This window comes from Anguilla rostrata, chromosome 4, assembly GCF_018555375.3.
Source record: "Anguilla rostrata isolate EN2019 chromosome 4, ASM1855537v3, whole genome shotgun sequence".
NCBI lineage: Eukaryota > Metazoa > Chordata > Actinopteri > Anguilliformes > Anguillidae > Anguilla > Anguilla rostrata.
In genome coordinates, this window is record NC_057936.1 from 53278278 (window position 1) to 53297182 (window position 18905).

The window sequence follows — 18905 nt, forward strand, 5'->3', positions numbered from 1 at the left end:
GCAAATCTGCCTGCTTCTTTATGCAAACTGTAGTAATAGTGGTCATGGTTCATTAGTGCTTTTCCCATTGTTCCTTACTAGAACCTTTGTTTATCCCATTACACAAACTAGAGGCTAATTATCTCCAGATGAAGCTTAAGGTAAGTACGAGCAAAAGTTATCTTAACTATTTGTAATCAATTAATTTACCTAAAAAAGACGTAAAATTTACAACAAAAGCAAATAATTAGTGTTGTTTTTGGGTTGTGAGCAGGTTTCGGACCATGGTGATTCTAAACCGTTGTCCGTAAAACTAAGGAATTTAATTTAATTGAACGGGGGAGACATACTTTTTTTATTGTATTAGGATTAATCATTCAGTTTGGCTTCTTTAAGGGTTTGTCTTAGACACATTTGTCCAATAAATAGTAGGCTACATTACAAGGCTAAATCGTTATAGCCTAATTGCCAGAGTAATCATTGGAAAGGTATTGACGGTCACAGAATCGAATCGGGTAAACAATGAGACAGATCATGGCAGGCTGAAAGTATAGCATTAATGAAACTGGAAATTTCAGCTGAAAAGGACATTCTGAGGAACAAGCAAAAGGGGCTGTGGCTTTCTTTTGTGGTTGAAGCGTGAAACTAACAGTAGTCTGCACAGGACGGAGTGTCTCTGCTTGTAGTTCTACATCTAAAGCCAAATCTTCTCATTGACTTGTCCTCGCCAGGTGAGTGTAGCAAGTACTGTGGAAAGTTTCATTAGCAACAGTATTGAGGGTTCATTGACGTGCGAGTTAAGCCATTTGAACGCTGAAGTGTTTTAAGCTGGCTCTAGAAATGTGAGATTCTTAAGGCATGTTTGGAAAATTGGGCCACATCACTCACACCATATTCATACTTCGTAAAAAATGTCAACTTGGTGTCTGGAATGAAGAGAATGCAGGCCTGCTTTATTAACTGTGAGGGCGTTCATTCAAGCCTAGATTTTTATTCTCCTGCCTGCCTGTGTAACTCCTAAATATGGAAAGCCTGTGGCAAGGTATAACTAGTGTCATTTCATAACATTTCCACTTTTATTTATTATATTTGAAAGTGCACACATTAGTATACAGTGCACTGCATTGTACCCCAGGTGCACATGGCTGGTGATTGAAGACTGGAGGCAGTTTGAGTCAGCCAGAATGAGAGTGGCATTTAATTAATGAATCAAGATTATGGAGCAGTGCTTGCATCCTGCATTTACCTTGAGTGCCCTCAATATACCCCAGCCATTTTCCTCTTTGCTTTGATTGATTTATAAAAAGGAAAACCAAGACTCTCAGTCAAACACAAATAGTTTTGACCCAAAAAGGAATTGGCAGCAGCCTCTTTCCTGTCCTCATTTTAATTATTCAGGCCTTCCTGGTGCAGTGCTTCTGATGCAATAGTCATATAATCCACCCTAGCCCCTCCCCAGAAAACTCCAAAAACAGAACTGTGTATGATGGATTATGGGGATATATGAGGATAATGGATGGGGATCGGTTGTAATTAGCATCTCGCAACAAAACGTCTTCAGAACTTGCGATGTCAGAGGGGTGTGAGGAGGTGCCACACACACACACTAACACACACACAAACATGCACGTTTGAGAAATGATGTGGTAAATTCACCTCCGCCTTTGGAAATACATCATGAACCCACGCACGGGTGGGATGGCTATGTAAAGAGAAAAGGCTAGGCCACAAACCTATGTAAAATACATATTTGTTTTAGATTCAAATACTTTTGTACGCTTTACTGAACTTGTCTGGTGTATTGGAACCAATGAAATACTTTCGAACCCCGCCATCTGGTCATATTGGCAGGCTCAATTACACCAGGCAAGATTAACAGACCACAGAAAAGTATTTGAATCCAAAACAAATACATATTTGACCCAGGTCTGCTAGGCCAATGTGCTTCCCTGTTTCTGAGACTTTGTTCTTGAGACATGTCTTAAGATGTCATGTGGCAGCCAGGCCATTTGCAGGTGGGTTCTCTGTGTGCAGATTTTCTGTGCATGGCTAATTGTCTGTCTGTGTTAGGTATTGTGGAGGCCAGCTGAGCTCCAATAGGCACTGCTTTATAACGCTATAAGTAGTGTTGTAGGGGAAAGGCTTGGCTCCCTGCCAGGGGGGTAGCAGATGGTTCCGACCACACCTCTGTTATGGAAAGCTTTATTCAGGATGTCTTAATACATTCACGGTTCTCCTAAGACAATGCATTGTGCCTTCTTGGCCAGCCTCTGGTAAATAAATGCAAACTGCCTGTGTAAACACAGAGGTCCTTGCTAAGTAAAAGCTGACACAAAATTGTGAAGACGATTACATTTTTCCAGTTATCCTGTGCCTATTGATGCTGTGTTATAGCCTAAATCACAAGCTCTTGGGGACAGGATCTGCCCTGTACAGCAGTCTGTGGTCACAATGGGAGGGGAGGTATTGATTGTTTTGATCGTTTTGTTTCTGAATTTTGTTGGTCTTGATACGTTTCGTTCTTCAGAATTAGTTACAGTAGCAGTTTTTCTTTGCCACAGAGCAAACCTATTTGCCAAGTGGTGTAGGCTATGTATCTGTTGTAGCCTATGTGTCTTTACCTTTTTCATTTCTTTAAGTGACCTCAGTAACATGTGCAGTATTAGCGATGACTGCCGACACCTGAAAGCATATTTCAAGTAATTGGAGGTAAGGGGAGAAAAAAACAAGATCTCTAAATATGGAAATGCTCAATGTACGTTGATAATGTTGCATGTAAACTGAGTGCATGGTGATTACGGTGCGATTCATGGTTCTGAATGGCCTGGGTGTCTCTCAGAGTCTACTGCACATTCCTTCATTTCTCACACCATTTTTACAGCCCACAATGGCCAGTGGTACACGCACAGCCTGCTGGACTTGTTGAGCTAGAGCCGTTTCATTGCCTGAGCTGTGCTTTATGAGAAGACTCCTGTGGACTGGCTGAAAGTAATAGACTGTGCCTGCGGCTTTTATAAAAGCACACTTACAGCTGGTCCAGAGTTACTGCTATCGCAGTCCGCTTCATCTGTATCGCTGAGTAATGAATTGCTGCATGGGATATGGTTTGTGTTTTTCTTCTTTGAAAAACACGGTGGTTGTCACCGCTAGCACCAAACACACGCTTTTGCGTAAGTGTCGGGAGAAAAAAGCAGCTTGTTTAAGTTTGTTGTGAAAGCTCAAGGGCAACAGCACCCTGTTCTTAGATTGAATTTTCGCCTCGGTGTTCATGTTTCCAGATTGTGTCGGCATCCCGTCCCAGTCCTCCCTTCAGATTCCTGGAATTGTGATGTGCGATCTCCAAACATGTGAAACATTTGTCAGGCCCTGCACATGCCATCAGCAGGGTGTTTGTGATGCAGTGACCTTACGTTGGGCCTCATTCACGAAAGGCGTAGGCCTATGTGTAAACCGCGTGTAAGAACGTTTCCAAGAACATTTTGACGTTGATCATTTTTTTCTTGTCTGTATTTGTTCGTGGCTGTTTCTTTATGCAAATCACATGAACAGGGTTGCACATAAAATTTACAACCAGTCAGCATCCATCATTTCATACACCTGGGATATGCACAAAAACAAAGGTTTGCACACGTGTCGTGAATTCGCCTACATATTGTTTTTTCGTAGGAACATTTTTGAGAACAAAAGTAAGAATAATTTAAGAAATGTTTTGTGAATGAGGCCCATTGAGTTTACAGTTGGCAGCTGAAACCTTGCATGATAATACATGGGGAAAAAAAGGAAATGTCATGTTTGCCTTGTATGGGCTTCATTGGCATAAACTGTATTCAAAGATGATGTCTTAATGAGAGTAATTATGTTATTGATTCTGTTTCCTGAAATATCCCTTTAGACTCTGCCCCACTCAGTCCTTAGAGTTCCCCACTTAGGCCTAGAGTTCACTATCTGAAAGTTGTCTAACTCTTGGTAATTGTGATACAGGACTTTTCAATTATCCCAATTTGGAGGCCACGTGACAAATTATACAATTTCTCATGACTGATTTCTGAAGGTTGGAATGCTTTGTTTTCTGGCTTGCTGTCAGAAGCAAGCCATTGATGTATGAATTGGACAATTTGGTTTTAAAAAAACATGGTTACAATAAGAGACCACTTAGATCCAATTCTGATATTGTGGTCAGTCAATGTCAGAATTACACTAAATTACGTTGCTGATGTGTTAGTGCAAACTTCTCTGCAAAGTATTTGATGTTAGTCATGTCAGTGTATCGCAAATTAAGTTTCCTTTTATAGAGATTTTTATATTTAGGCTAATAATGTAGCCTACCTTCTTTGTGTAGTTCTGAATTGCAATTTTGATTCGTGTTAGCCTATATCATGGGTTTTATTGAAACCATTACTTGTGCTTGTTCTGAAAAGGTTTAAAATTAAGAGCTCCTTAAATTACAGGTCATATAGTGAGGCCGGGGAAACACTGATTCATTTATTTATTTGTTGAACAACCCTTAGTGACACAGATCAGGTTCTGTCTACAGTAAAGAACTGAGATTTAGGCTACTCAGGTTTACACTTTCTTTTCAGTGATTTATTCACCCTTGATTGTCTGAGTGACTTCATATTCATTAGAAAAAGTAAGACAAAGGAAACCATAACCCTTGACATTCCTGCGTCGTACAGTATTGTTTCTTTCTATATGGGTCAGGACCCAAGATGGCTCGCGGTAGTGTGCGAGGTGGGTCTTGGAATGAGTCTGTAGTCCACTAGGCTATGCTAGCATGTGTATCTGATGGGTCCCGTGAAAAGGTACTACATTTCTATGTTAGGTGCTGATGTGAAAAAGTTCTTGTAATTTGGGTCTTGATATTACAAATTTTAAGAATGAGTGCCATACAGTAACAGCAGACTTATCAGCTTATTTCTCTGTAGTGTTTTATTTCGGCAATATGACTGCTTTCCATTGTAACTGTAGTATGCTTTGCAAATGACCTTTTATAAGCATTTCTAACGAATAAAAAAGCAGGCAAAAAGCACCATGTTGAACTGGCTGTCCCTCACAATTAACATACAGCTTATTTTTCTATTTAGAAAAGTGAGTTTCAGTAAACCGCAAACTGTATATTAATAACAACCCATGTATTGTGTGAAAAGGGGTTTTAATAGGTTAAATGTAGCTGAACATTAGTAACCTGACTTTTACCATCCCCCCTCAACCTGTTTGACAACAACTCCATTCAGCTGTGACATTCTCACTTTGTCCACGCCCCGTGAAGGAGTTTCTAGGGCAAGAAGTCAAGTTTGCTAAAGCTCCAGTTCAAGGCAGAGACAGGCACTCTGCACACAACAGTGTACGCCCTTCATTTCCACTGGAGAAGCAGGCCTCAGTCACGCCGCTGAAACAGGGAGAGTTGCAGTTGTCAAGGAAACCGTTTAGCGCACAACTGTGTTCTTTGTGTGGGAAGTCCAGTTTCCGGGACAGCCCTCTGTTGTAACTGCCCTTGTGAACTCCTAACGCTGTAGCCGCTGTACGTTGTGTGTGTCTAGGTTTATTGTATGTGCTTGCATGTGGGGGGTGTATGAGAGGGCATGTAAACAGATTGTGGGTAATTTGTAGGACATTGACATTGATGTAGTATGATAACATTTTTTTTTTAATGCGGAAAAAAAAGAAAACATTTAAATGGCCTGGGAAAAAAAATTGCCACTTGGCTTTACAGTTGACCAGAAAACATACCATGAGCCCTCCTTACAGTAAATGCAATTTGACAACTTTATTTCTGTGTGTTAAGAAGAAGCTGTGTGTTTATTTTCCAGTGGCAGATAGTGTACTGTGTATGCAGACTGGTTCGTCCTCTCTGGAGGGTCCCTGGCTGTTTAGCTGGGCTCTGTGTCCAGCCCTTAAACGTAGAAACAGGTTTGTCTCTGTCCTCCCACTGAATGGACAGATGGAAGTGTCCCTGGCCTACCTCAAGACCCTCAGCCATGCCAGAGACAGGTCTGACTCTAATGTCCACCACATCACTGTGTAGCCTAATTGCTGCCCCAGTTCTGCGTATCTGTGGGTATGCATGCACAGCTCCATGTTGCCGTGCAGCGGCGTTAGCATTTTCTACTGCAGAGGTTTCATTGTACCGTCTCAAAAACTTGAGTTGCATGCATGGTTATTTGTGGAACCTGCATTCTTCAAAAACCTTTGGGGGGAAGAAAATAGTGATCTTGTGACAAGAAACTGGCTTGAAATGAAAAGGTGAACTGTCTTTAAGGTAGATCATTATGTTTGAACTGCGTTCACTCTTCAGGTAGGCTTTGGTAGCGGAAGTCCTTGCGATGCGGTCGGGTCGGATGCCATGGCAGGCAAAATAAGTGGATTCCTACGGTAATGGAGGCTAGTATGAAACATCCCGGGCGTTCCCAGGGTTAGCTGTAAATCATTGCCGGAAATATCAGCAATGTCAACAACCTGGAAGCAATAATTCTAGACTGCATTTGGTTTGACTTTCTTCCAAAGTTGCATCTTATTATTCTACTGGCATAGAGGCTGATACGCATTCTAGGCTCTGCCCCAAGTGCTTGTAATTTCCTTTCAAGAAATAAAAGTTGGAACGGTTAGTAAAGTGATTACCACTTAGGCCTAGTGCTTTCTCTTCTTGACGCATCTGTAATGAAATGGAGCAAATTAATTTGCTGCTGTTGAAAGTGCCATTTAACCGGCGATGCATAATCCTGACGGTACAGTGTTTCCCTGCGGTGGGATCAGAATATCACTTCAGTAACTCATACGCAAAACTGATATTTCATAACAAATATTTCATTAGAAATATCAGTTCAGTTGGCAAACTCTCAAACTTTTGCAAGTGAGCATTAGCCTTGTGGCCACCTGCAAATAATTGAGTAACAAGTCTCAATGATTCCGAAACTGAAGTCACCAAATTCAAACTGGAAAATGTTATATTACAGAGAAATGATACGGACCATAATGACCAATCAATCTGAAGGACTGCTGTGATTTTCCGATCCTTTTTATTGTTCCAGATCGAGCTGGCAGCATCAGCACCCTGGACTCCCTGGACTTTGCCCGGTACTCGGACGATGGGAACAGGGAATCGGACGAGAGAGTCGCAGGTAAGGAGAGCTGTCTGTCCGGTGGTAAGTGTGGAGCACAGTGCCACGCCCATAAAATGGACCCTGATGGCATGGACACAGGCAGAGGCGTTCAGTGCAGACTTCACGGTGTGCCGCAGTGATAAACCGGTGTTATGGGTTTGTTGAATACCTGACTACTGTACAGTTGCACAACAAGCATGATAAATCCTGCTTACTACTGTCCCATATAAGTACTGCTCACCTCAGAAAAGTTTCAGTTATTTACAATAGGAAAACTCCTGCAGACTCTGATTTATAAGGCTTTGATACTATTCCCTTGAATACTGAAAAGATGTTGCATAGTATTACTGAACACATTTCACACCATGCTGGTACCAGCATGTAGACAGAGTACAGATCAGAATTATTGAAACCCCTGATAAAGATGACCAAAAAAAGAAGGCTGTATAAAATAAATTGTCATGTCATCCTTGCAAAGGGAGGGTACACAAAGTATTGAAAAGTGGGGTTCCAATACTTTTGATACCTGTCTTTTTTCAGAAGGAGAATTGTTTTTGTGAATTATTACTACTTGAAAATGAAAAACAAAACTTTTTAATGGAGTACATTAGTATAATGAAATATAATTTCCCCATTTTTTGAGCATGGGATATAGCCCATTACCTGTGTTATTTTCTGCAGCCTTTTTGGTCATTTTTATCAAGGGTGCCAATAATTGTGGACCTGAGTGTACTATATGCCCCTTAAAATACTGGTGGCTTTTGAAGTGTTTGGATTTACTGTACCAAACCATTAGGCGCTCTCTTTTTTCTTGTTCCTCAACCACACCCAAGCACTAGTTTCTGCATTTTACAGAAATCGGAGTGGTCAGCTGATCATACACATTCCTGAATGGCCGTCTGTCTGGGAATCTCATGTGATCAGGTCTCATGGTTGCCCGCCTACGGTGCCAGAGCTTCAGACTCTCCGAAGTCCCGTGATATTTTCTGAAAGATTGTTCTGCTTCGCACTGAATCATTTATTTCTCAGGACGTCCACCGTCTTTATATTTGTGTGAAGGGGGACCTGGGGCTTCTCTGTTGAACTGCTTAGAGACGCCGCTCCTTGTAGACTGGTTTGTGTCTGGGAGGCATCCCAGAATGTCAGTGCTTCATTTACACGCTCTCTGCGAGACGTCCTGTTCCATAGAAGCCCTGCGTCCCAGGACGAGGCAGTTAATTGAAGCTGACAGCCCTGTTTTTCATTTGTGGCTCGTTTGCTACAGATCGTGTCATTCATTGTTAAAATCTTTCTTTTTTTCTTTAAAGACAACACGCGGCAGTGATCTCAGCCGGCCTTCTCTGCAGGCACCGTTAAAGATCAGAGCAAATGAGATTAGCTAACCAAATGAGGGGAACATTTTCTTTTACTCTCTTTCCTTAATTTGTGCATGTGTATAGTTCCCTTTGAAATTTACATTTTGGTGCCATAAACTGCCTAGTTTTTACAATATTTAACATCAAAAAACAAATGGATGGTGTCCAGATATAATTCTGGAGTCAAAATGACTTGAATAAAAACGACCAGGCACTTGATAACCAATTATGTAACCGTGTGTGAATAGGGTCATTGGCACACCATCTTCCAAAATCATCCACTTTTAATAATAGTGTTTTTGCTGTGTATGGAAGTTTGAAGTGTCCACTACGCAGTATTTAAGGCAATTTAACAGTAACAGAGATGTGTAGTGCCTGTTTTATTGTTTTCCTTACACGCAGGAAGTTATTTTGTATTGTGGTGACGGTCTAATAGGCTATATTGTGTGGCTTCGTGAAACCTCCCTTGGTGCACTGTGAAGGAACTGTTTCAGCAACATTGAGTCGGTTACAAATGAAATTGATGCATTTTTAAGATGAAAAATGAAGTAAAAGCAGCCATTTAGTAAATAGGTTGTGTATGTTCAGTATGAGGGAAAGATCAAGGAACCATGCAGCAGAGAACACTGTGCATTGTGCGCTCCTAGCTGAAAGCAGTATGGTGCCTCCATACCTCCAATCTGGCCTGTCTTTGAAGAAAACAAATGCTTCTTCTCACAATACTACATGCCCTGGCTGTCTGACTCTGGGTTTTTCTGGCTTTCTGATGTATTTTAAACAAAGGGGTATTTCTTTTTCCAATACTGGACTACACGCCATGCAAACTAGCAATCCCGCTGCTAACTCTCACCTCTTTCTGTTTGTTCTAAACTTGTGCCATCTGTTGCATTTGCATTTTGTGCATCGTTGATCCGCACTGAAATCTAGCTTCTGAAGCGATGGTCCTCAAAGTGAACTCCTCGCCCGGTTTCCTTTTCAAGTTGTTTTTCCTGCCGGGCGACACTCCCATTGTCTCTCTCCTGTCGGACGATGTGATGTCACTGCCTGTCTATTGAGTAATGCAAGCAAAACTTCAGAAGGAAATTAGACATCGAGGAGGTCCCTTTCTGTGTTTTAGTGAGAACTAGCTTCACCAAAGGGCCTTCCACTCATTTTGAGAGGAAGAGGGTTTTGATTGGTTGCGGATCACCGGTGCACAGCCATGCAACGTGTGCTCTTCCCTCCATGCTTCTCTCCAAATCCGTTCTTTTGTGTTTCCTGAAAGTTGCTGTCGAAGCAACGGGGATTGCTGCTCTCTTGGGGCGTTCCGTATTAATGTTTTAACCCTGTTCTGCACAGCTTTGCAGTGTGATGATTCTGTGTGTCATTAAACGGTGCAAAGCATACTGGGCCGTTTATGTTTCACCTTTTTTTCACGCAGAATTTTTAATGATACGCTTCGCCGCAGTTACAGCCAGAGTGTGGTTGTTGTCTCAGCGCTGACAGTGTAGCAAGAATATGTAGCTTGTCCTACCTGATACAGCACTTTCAAGGGTAAATATGATGCTATGGAGACTACATTCAGGAGCAAGTAGAGTTCTTTAAAATCTTACATTTCCCAAACTGGCTGATAGACTATATTGCAAAATTAGTTTTTTCAAGTACTGTACATGCAGCATTAATCACTTGAAGCTAAAGTACTATTAATTCCATTATTCGTAATGTTCCTCAATTCAAGTTTTGGGTGTTGGCCTACAGTTTCTACACAAGCAGCAGACGAACTTGAATGCAGTGACTTGTAAGCACAGCTCAGCACTCATAATCCAGCCACTGATTGGTCCGTCTCACGCCGCATTCTGATTGTAAAGATCCCTGGTCAGACAGCAGATAGCATTTGACAAAAAAAGCTGAAAGTCCCGTCTGCAAGTATGGAGACTTCACCAGTCTGCTTTCCCAGCAGCCTCTGCTGCATGCGTACATGAGTTCCATAGTTTGCATGTTCCTCTGTTTATCTTATTTTTGATTTCTTTATTTTTGTTTTGTTTTTTGTTTGGCTTCTTAGAGAGTGTACTGCTTTTGTTTAATTTGGTTTTTCATGCCCATCCTTGTTTTTTTTGTTTCTTTCTTTTGTTATTTCCTTGTTCCCTTTTCTTGGTTGGATGCCTGTGTGTGTTTAATCCACTCCCTGTCCAGTCCTGGAGTTTGAACTACGGAAAGCCAAGGAGACCATTCAGGCTCTGCGCGCCAACTTGACTCAGGCAGCAGGTGGCGTACTTTACACTTTTACTACTTCAGTCTTTCTGCTTTGAAAGCCCCTCAAGCTCCCTGGGCCAGGTGAATGGATGGAGACCAACCAGCAGATGTGCTTCTCTTTCTTTTACAGAGAGCGAAGTTGCCTCGCAAGAACGAAAGAACCTTAAATCAAGCCCTGAAATTCAGGTGGGAATCAATTTGTACTTTTTTTTTTTTTTGCTTGTATATAAATAACTGAATATTCATGATTTCTCTTTTCTAATTAAAACATAGTTTTCATTTAGTTTTTAAATCAATTATAGTATTATGAATCGGTGTTAAAGCAGTTTGCTTAATACATGCATCTTGTCTCCTCTCCAGGAACCCATCCGTCCTCTTGAAAAAAGAGCACTGAATTTTTTAGTCAATGAATATTTATTGAAAAATAATTGCAAGCTTTCGTCCATAACGTTCTCAGATGAAAATGATGATCAGGTAATTGTAATTATTTCTATGTAATGCTGTTTTGACTGATGCTGCATCTCTCATAATCTCTCCTGTTTTCTGGGAATCACTGTACATTTGTGCCAATACCACTGTTCTTGTTCCTATTAGAGCTCTGATGCCAAGCTATTTTGTACATCATGAATGACTAAAAATGATGTGGTTGTATCTGCAGGATTTTGAGGTATGGGACGATGTAGGATTGAACATTCCAAAACCACCTGACCTCCTGCATCTGTATCGAAACTGCGGCACTAGCCTAACCTCGCCTAAGGAAACTGTAGACATTGCCATTGGGGTGGAGGCTGAGGAGCTGCTTGGGAACTATATTACCCAGGAGGCCTTGCAGAACATTGAACTTGTGCAGGTATATCATCAGAGACAACCTATCTGCATGTATATATGCTCATACCTTGGTCGCATATATCATTATGCAAAAATTACTGTGTAATCATATTCTTATGGTATTGAATCTTGAATTTGTTTTAGTGTATCCTGACTAAATTTGATTAGATTAAGTAATATTAATTAAAAATAATTCCATAGAGTTAATTTGTCCCCTCCTAGTCCTCTTGATAAATGCGCCTCAGCATGCCTTTGTAAAGATGGTGTTTTGATTTAACACTGTGACCACGTTTACTTAACGGCTGTTTTGACACTGTGCCAATGTTCTGTCAACTTTCAGTCCGCAGTCGTCCAGGAGCTGGAAGAGCAGATAAGCCAACTGAACAGTGAGAAGCAGAGTCTGGCTGAACAGATCAAGAAGCTGCAGAGGTATGCTGGGCAGTGAGGGGACAGGCAGGTGTGCTGGCTCTCAGATTGCCCTTTCCAATGTGGCAGCCAACCACTGCCGCTGTGGGGCAGCTGGCCACAGAAGCCATGCTTTTGCCCTCGTGTCAACACTTTGCTACTGTGAGCTGGAAACAGTCCTTAATCAGACACCAGAAGCCTCGTTATAACGCCAAAAAATACTGTTTACACATAATACGGTGGCCTGGTTGTGAGGTAGGCAGCATGGCGAATCGTGATCAGATAGCTATGAGCGAGTTGCCCTCTGTTTTCCAGCGACATCCAGGCCCTGAAGAAGAACATGTCCATTCCTCCAGCCTGTCCGGCAGAGTCGGGCAATCGCAAACCAGATCAAGTGCCTGACACCGCCCCCCTGGATAACGGACAGTACCTGGACGTCAGGGGGACCACAGAGTGCAACGACGTCACGGACTCGCCGGCTTTAAACTCGAACACGCACGCCGCCCTGCCCACCTCTCCGCCCACACACCCACACGCTAAGTTAAAAGAGCAGGCTGTCCTGAGTAAAGGGCCTGTACAGTTTGACCAGCCAAACAGGTGAGAGTCCCACAGGATGCCACAGGGCGGTTCTGGTGCTTGCAGAATTGCCTTCAGTTCTAATCTTGCTGAAAATCGGAGTTAAGATGGCGTCTGTGTGTGAACATGTTAGTTCTTGTAACTATATTTTTCCCCCATTGGCTGGAGTGACTGGTTCTGCCACCAAATTCTACAGGATTATACTGCTGGAAGCCATACTAACATTCTTGTTCAGAATTCTCATGAGAAAATGTCAGTTTACTGCTTGCTGAGCTGCTGCACAGTGTCACAGGGTCTCCCATTTCCTTAGTGGCATATTTTTTTTTCTGTCAGGCATTTTAGGATTTTCTTTTAGGTTTTTAGAAGACTGTTTGTAAGAACCGTAATGTGTCATTGTTCTGCAGCAGGAGCAGGTACACAACATCCAAATAGAAATACTAATGTGTTGTGTATGACAGATCAACCAATAGAGGGAGCTGCAGGTCTAGGAAAATGGAAAGGTCTGCAGCTATGGTAGTTTTGTTAGTGAGAATCAGTTTCTTTGGCCTGTTGTAAAGAGTGTAGATTTGAATACCCTGTTCGGGTGGCTGGTTAAGTGCCACTATCTGTGAGGGTTCATGGCTGATATGTTCTTAGTGTGCTTTTCCCTTCTTTAAACGGGATCAGGATCTCAATTTGCTAATTTGCTACCTGGTCTGAAACGCAGAGACAGAGAGATTTTAAACAGCAATACATCCTTCTCTTTTCAGAACGCTGTCTCCTGCATTTCACCAAGCACTTTTATCTTTCTGCCGAATGTCTGCTGACAGCCGCCTTGGCTCTGAGGTGAGACTGGTCAGATTTCCCATGCTGGACATATTCAAACCGTGTGCCTGCATTGGCAGGAAGTGTTTGTACTGTGCCACTGCTGGTGTTACCTAACAGGAAGCATCGAAACAAAGGCAAATTCAACATCTTTAACAGAAATAGAATTCAAATTCTCAGCAGCCCAGTCTGCGGGATTAGCTTATATTTTTGAGTCCATGTTTGCCATAAATGGTGTGCGACCTGCTGATTGAAGCACTGTTGTTTATTCACACTATTCACAGTTCTGAAATCACTCAGCCAATGTCCAGCATCAACCCATATGGCTGTTTCTTTGGAAACCCATTTATGTAGACCTGTCTACAGTGTATTTGCTAATGTAGTGAAGTAGAAAGGTGACCTTGTAAAAGCTAAATAAAAAATAAATAAATTATTTAGCGATATTTTAAGCTGTTCAGTTTTTCCTTATTACTAAGGCTAGTGTTCAATATAAATAGTGCATTTTGTCCTTAAGTATAAGAATAGAATTTAAGCTCATTTTAAGTAGTCTGTGTCCGTGATAAGTCAGGAATATGCAGTTTGCAGTGTCCTGTGAGACAGGACTCGACCCCCATGCAAGCCATTTAACCACCGGCACTAAACTGTAGCTGTGACGCCCACTGTAACCCAGCGACTCTACGGTAACCCACCAGTAACCCCACCCCTCATCCCTGTGCAGGTGTCCCGCATCGCGGACAGCGAGGAGAGCCTCATGCTCATGCTGGGTCGCTGCCTTCCCCACATCGTCCCCAACGTGCTGCTCGCCAAACGAGAGGTAACGACCCACCGCCATCGCCCTGCCGCCACCGCCGGCTCCGGCCTCCATTCCCGCCGTGGCGCTCTTCTTCGTCGTTGGCTTTAGATCTTCCGTTTGAAAATCTGCCTTGATTTGACTGTTTTCACCTATGCTCATTTCTTCCCCGACTTTTGTGTCCATTACTTTCAATCATTTTCTTACTTTCCGTGCATGCCTCTCTGCTCCTAGAGAATGGTTGTGCACCTGTGCCAGGTGAGTGGAACGGTTCTGCATGCTGTCACCTTTTCCGTTTGACCCCTGTTGGTTTTTCGGCCAGCTAGCTGCTTCGCTCATTGTTTTCTGCTTCATTAATTATTGATTGGCTAAAATGGCCCCTACTAGCTTTTATAACTGATTGGCTAAGATGGTCCTTATTTTCCCCATTTATTACATATTGGCCAAGACTGTCCTGACTAGCATTTTTAATTACACTGTCCCAACCAGCTAAGGCTTATTCACTTATCAAATGCGTGAATAAGCCTTAGCTTTTTAAAGATTTTTTTACCATCATAAAATGGTAACAAACAAAATCATTTATAAGAAAGGGGAATAAACATGTACTGCATTTGGAATAAAAGTTGGGAAAAGTCATAATAAAGTAATGTTGTTTAGAAATGCATACTAATAGTAAAGAGTAACATACTAATGTATTTCCCTGTATTTGATTATAGTCTTGTTTTGAGTTGTTCTGAGTCAGATTTGCTGCATTTCCAAACATTTCTAAAGTCCATACAATCTTATCTGTTTAATAAGTTCTATGCCGAATATGAAAGTCTGGTTGTACATTTTTGTTAGTAATGCGGAGTGATTTCTTGCTGGGGATCAGTAAATTTGATTTGACTTAGAGACCGGTTTAATACCTTCATACCATAATTCACTATTGCTGAGTATGTTTCGTGCCTCTTGTGACATTTCACACTTGCCCTGAATCATAGGTTATATTATGGATACTGTGCTGAACCTGGGGTTTTTGCCCACATGTTTTTGTTAAACTTGGCATCAAGGTTAACGTAGGATCAACTGGCTGCTGGGTTGCTCCTCCTGTTCTTGAGCATGAGCCAACAGTGCACTTGCCCAGAGATGGGAGGCTTTCAGCTGGTCAGAATGACAGCATCTCATTGCTGATCGATTGGGCATCTGCAGGTTTATTGTTGAGCTGCACATCAAGCATCTTCGTCCGACTCATGTCTGTGCAAGCTCGACTTGCTAACTGCAGTATGACGAGAATTTCCGGCTGACATCTCTGGCTTCTCAGGAGAGCACCTGCTTGTCGCTACTTCCTGAATGGAGGCCTCCAAACATTCTGCATTGGTTACATTTGGATGTTATAGCTGGCTTCCCTTAACAGTCAAATATAATTAGCCGTAATGTGTTTTTGTGTGATACACTCTATCTTTTATCCAAGTGTTGGTTTTTTTTAGAACAATGGAATATGAGAACTTCAACTTCTGCAGCACCAGTTAAATGAAAACATTCACCCAACAGCTTGTCACACCTTATATGGCAGTGCTTGATGGCTGTTTTTTTTTTGTTTTTTTTCTGTCCAATCCTGATAGTGGAAACGGGCTTTCAATGGGAAAACCAAATAGAGCAATGAAAACAAATACTCCTGCCCAACACCTGCTCGGAAGCGTGTCCCTGGGGCAAGTGGTGCGTTGAAGGAGCACCTCTGTTTAAAGTCATGAGAGGGGAACAGACTGCCTCCAGCGGCTCTGCAAATTTGCATAGCCCGGTTTTATAGCCAAGGAGTGACAGTTTAGAAGGGTTTGGAATATCTCCAGGAGTTTGTAAAAAAAAAACGAAGTCTCTGGGAGCAAGAAGCTTCCTCATTCTTTATTATCAAGCAGGATAAGCAATTCCTGAGACCTTATTGCTGTTATCACCAGTAGCCGGCCTACTTTGGGACTTTACTGTCTGATCTCAGGTTCTTCTTTTTTCATAGGTTTATTTGTAAATTAGCCTGCTGTTGTTGACTGAATTAATCTTCACACTATAGGAAGCCTGTGAGTTGATTGTTGTCATTATTGGCATTAGATTAACACTGTGTGTATCCACCTCCCTGATTTCCTCTAGTATTGCATATTTGTCACACTGAATGATTTCCGATATTTAGACAAAATGCAATATTGGAAAAGGGAACCAGTAAACAAAACTTTTTTTAAATTATTATTTCATTTAGTTCATGAAAAAGTTATCAAACTCCCATAACACCCATGTGAAAAAGTAAGTGCCTCCTTAAACTAAATAACTGGTTGTGCCACTTTTAGCAGAAATAACTTCAGTGATTTTTAGATTCAACAGGGCTGGCTGCAATCGAACCTGGCTGTGTTCAATCAGCTGTATCTAATTATCAATTGAATTTGGTTAATTGGTTGATTGAGTAACTGAGGGGGTAATTACTTTTAAACAAGGGTGATATGAGTGTTTGATAACGTTTTCATTAAATCAATGAAATAATAATTTTAAAGACATGTCTTGTTTTTAACTCTTTTGTTGCTTTAGCGGTGTATTTAGGGTTATTGTCTTGCTCTAGGATGAAGCGTTGTCCAATGAATTTGGAGGCGCTTGGTTGAACTTGAGCAGATAAAAAGCTTCTGTACACTTCAGAAATAATTTGGCTGCTGCTATCAGCAGTTACATCAAAGCGTCTCTTAAGAATCCATTTTGCTGCTATCAGCAGTTACATCAGTAATGAAAATGAGTGAGCCAGTACCTGTGGCAGCCATGCCTGCCCAAACTATAACACCCCAACGACCATCTTTCATGGATGAAGGGGCCTGGGGCGTGCTTTGGATCTTGGGCCACTCCTATTGGCCCCACTCTTTGCTCTTGCCATCACTGTCATTTGCACCATTCGCCACCCGTCTGATCAGACCACATTTATGGGGTATGGTGCAGCCCATCCTCTGGTGGATTGGTACATTCAAGGCTTGATACAAGTCAGTCTTTGTCTCATCTGTCCACAAGACCTTTTTCCAGAACTGTGCAGGCTCTTTTAGGTACTTCTTAGCTAACCATAACCTGGCCAACCTGTTTTTGTGGCTAGCTGTTGGTTTATATCGTCCAGTGTAGCCTCTGTAGTTTTGTTTGTGAAGTCTTCTGCGGCCAGTAGTCAATGACACATCCACGTTTTCCTCCCAAAGAGTGTTCCTGATCTGTCAAACAGGTATTTGGGGTTTTTTCTTCTTTATGGTGAGAATTCTTCAGTCATCTAATGTAGAGGTCTTTCATGGCCTGCCAGGCCCTTTGCGATTACTCACCAAAGTCAAATTGGATAGCATATGATCCACGAAAACCGTTGATTGCCTTTTGAATAGACTGAAAAATGCTGGTGTTGCGTAGTAAAGCCTTGAATGTACCAATCCACCAGAGGATGGGCTGCACCATACCCCATAAATGTGGTCTGGGCAGGCGGGTGGCGAATGGCGCAAATGACAGACTGGAATGTCCAGAAAATTCCAATAAGCAGCCAAAATTGCACTGCGCCTTGCGGTATTGATTGACGCACCGCATAGCAGCAGCTCCCCTCCCACTTCGGCGCACAGCGGGTCACGAAATTACCAGACTGCTCAGGCATGTCGAAATATGTGGCGAAAATACCATTTTGCCAGTGCCCGGGCGGTAAATCGAGCCTAGAGCCCTAAAACTCCAGGCGCGCTTTCAAAGTTCTTGTAGACAAGTGTGTGTGAGTACGCCACAAGTGTGTACATAAAAAGGCTTTCTCTTTGGATTCGCCCTCACCCATGCCCTTCGTAAATAGAATTGTTTCTCCAGCCTAAATGTTTTTGGCTGATGAGGATGCCGTTTTTATAGTCATTGAAAAGGTGCATTGCTTTTCTTGTATTGATAGCTGGATAAACTGGTAGCTTGTATTAGCCTTGGCTCCAGGTAGACTGTGTTGTTTTCACTGAAACCAGACTATGAGTCTTTGCCAAATAAAATATGCGATCCATGGCTTTTGCAAAAACAAATTTACACTCAGATGTGGCATTGCCACAATGGACTCTCTGTGCTTCCTGGCTGTGCTCGAGCATTTCAGGCATGAATGACCTCAAAGCCACTTCCTTATGTTACATGTTTTGTTCTTGAGTAGCCTATATGTCCTGACTCTGATTTGAATAATAATCTTTAAAGAAATTTGGCAGGTGACCTAATTAGTAATCCATTAATGGTTGCTCCAAAACCAACAGAAGTAAGAGTCTAATTTCCACACCTCTCTCCATCTTAGCCACTTGATGATTTATTTCAAATTATTTATGTTGTTCAATTAGTGCTAGTCGTCGAGCATGCTGTGCACACCATCATAAAGGGAAGTTGTGAAAACAGTGGAAGAAAAGGCAAGATTCCAGAAGTTTCCTGTTAAATCTGAATCAGTACATACCAGTGTCTAGCCAGCTTCCACTGGTGCCCACTTGAGAAGTGTGGTTTAAATCTGAGACTCTGCCTCGTTAACTGACAGTGAGGACCACAGGCTGCGTAGGGGCAAACTTTACTGACAATACATTTGTAAAACTGCTGCACTGAGAACGCAAAAAAAATACATTCCCATATTTCTGATGTTTGATTTAAAAATGGTAAACCCGCCGACTTGGAGCCTAACATATTTTGAGAATATTCACAATGTACAGCAAAATGGTCAGTATAATATCAACTCTTTCATAGTACATATCGACCCTATTGGGCCCATATGTGTTAAGAGTTTTACAAACGCTGTATTTCTATTCTGTAGCATATATTTAAATAAACTATCTTCTAGTTTTTGTGTTTACATCCGTGTATTGTTTCTTTTCT

At 41.9% G+C, this 18905-nt stretch overlaps 1 protein-coding gene across 6 annotated transcripts in view; it reads left to right on the forward strand.

The window, feature by feature from the left end:
• relch (RAB11 binding and LisH domain, coiled-coil and HEAT repeat containing) overlaps window positions 1–18905 on the forward strand; it is a 38313-nt gene that overhangs the window by 2244 nt on the left and 17164 nt on the right. For 4 of the 6 annotated variants that reach the window (XR_010329668.1, XM_064333182.1, XM_064333179.1 and 1 more), the window contains exons 2-11: window positions 7008–7097; window positions 10607–10678; window positions 10797–10852; window positions 11027–11140; window positions 11325–11516; window positions 11835–11923; window positions 12215–12496; window positions 13225–13300; window positions 13998–14093; window positions 14304–14327. Coding sequence is in view for 5 of the 6 variants with exons in the window: in XM_064333182.1 (XP_064189252.1) it covers window positions 7008–7097; window positions 10607–10678; window positions 10797–10852; window positions 11027–11140; window positions 11325–11516; window positions 11835–11923; window positions 12215–12496; window positions 13225–13300; window positions 13998–14093; window positions 14304–14327 (1091 nt within the window). In the remaining variant the exon portion in view is untranslated. The remainder of the gene's footprint in view (window positions 1–7007; window positions 7098–10606; window positions 10679–10796; window positions 10853–11026; window positions 11141–11324; window positions 11517–11834; window positions 11924–12214; window positions 12497–13224; window positions 13301–13997; window positions 14094–14303; window positions 14328–18905) is intronic. The other 2 variants (XM_064333181.1, XM_064333180.1) reach the window with 1 other exon arrangement.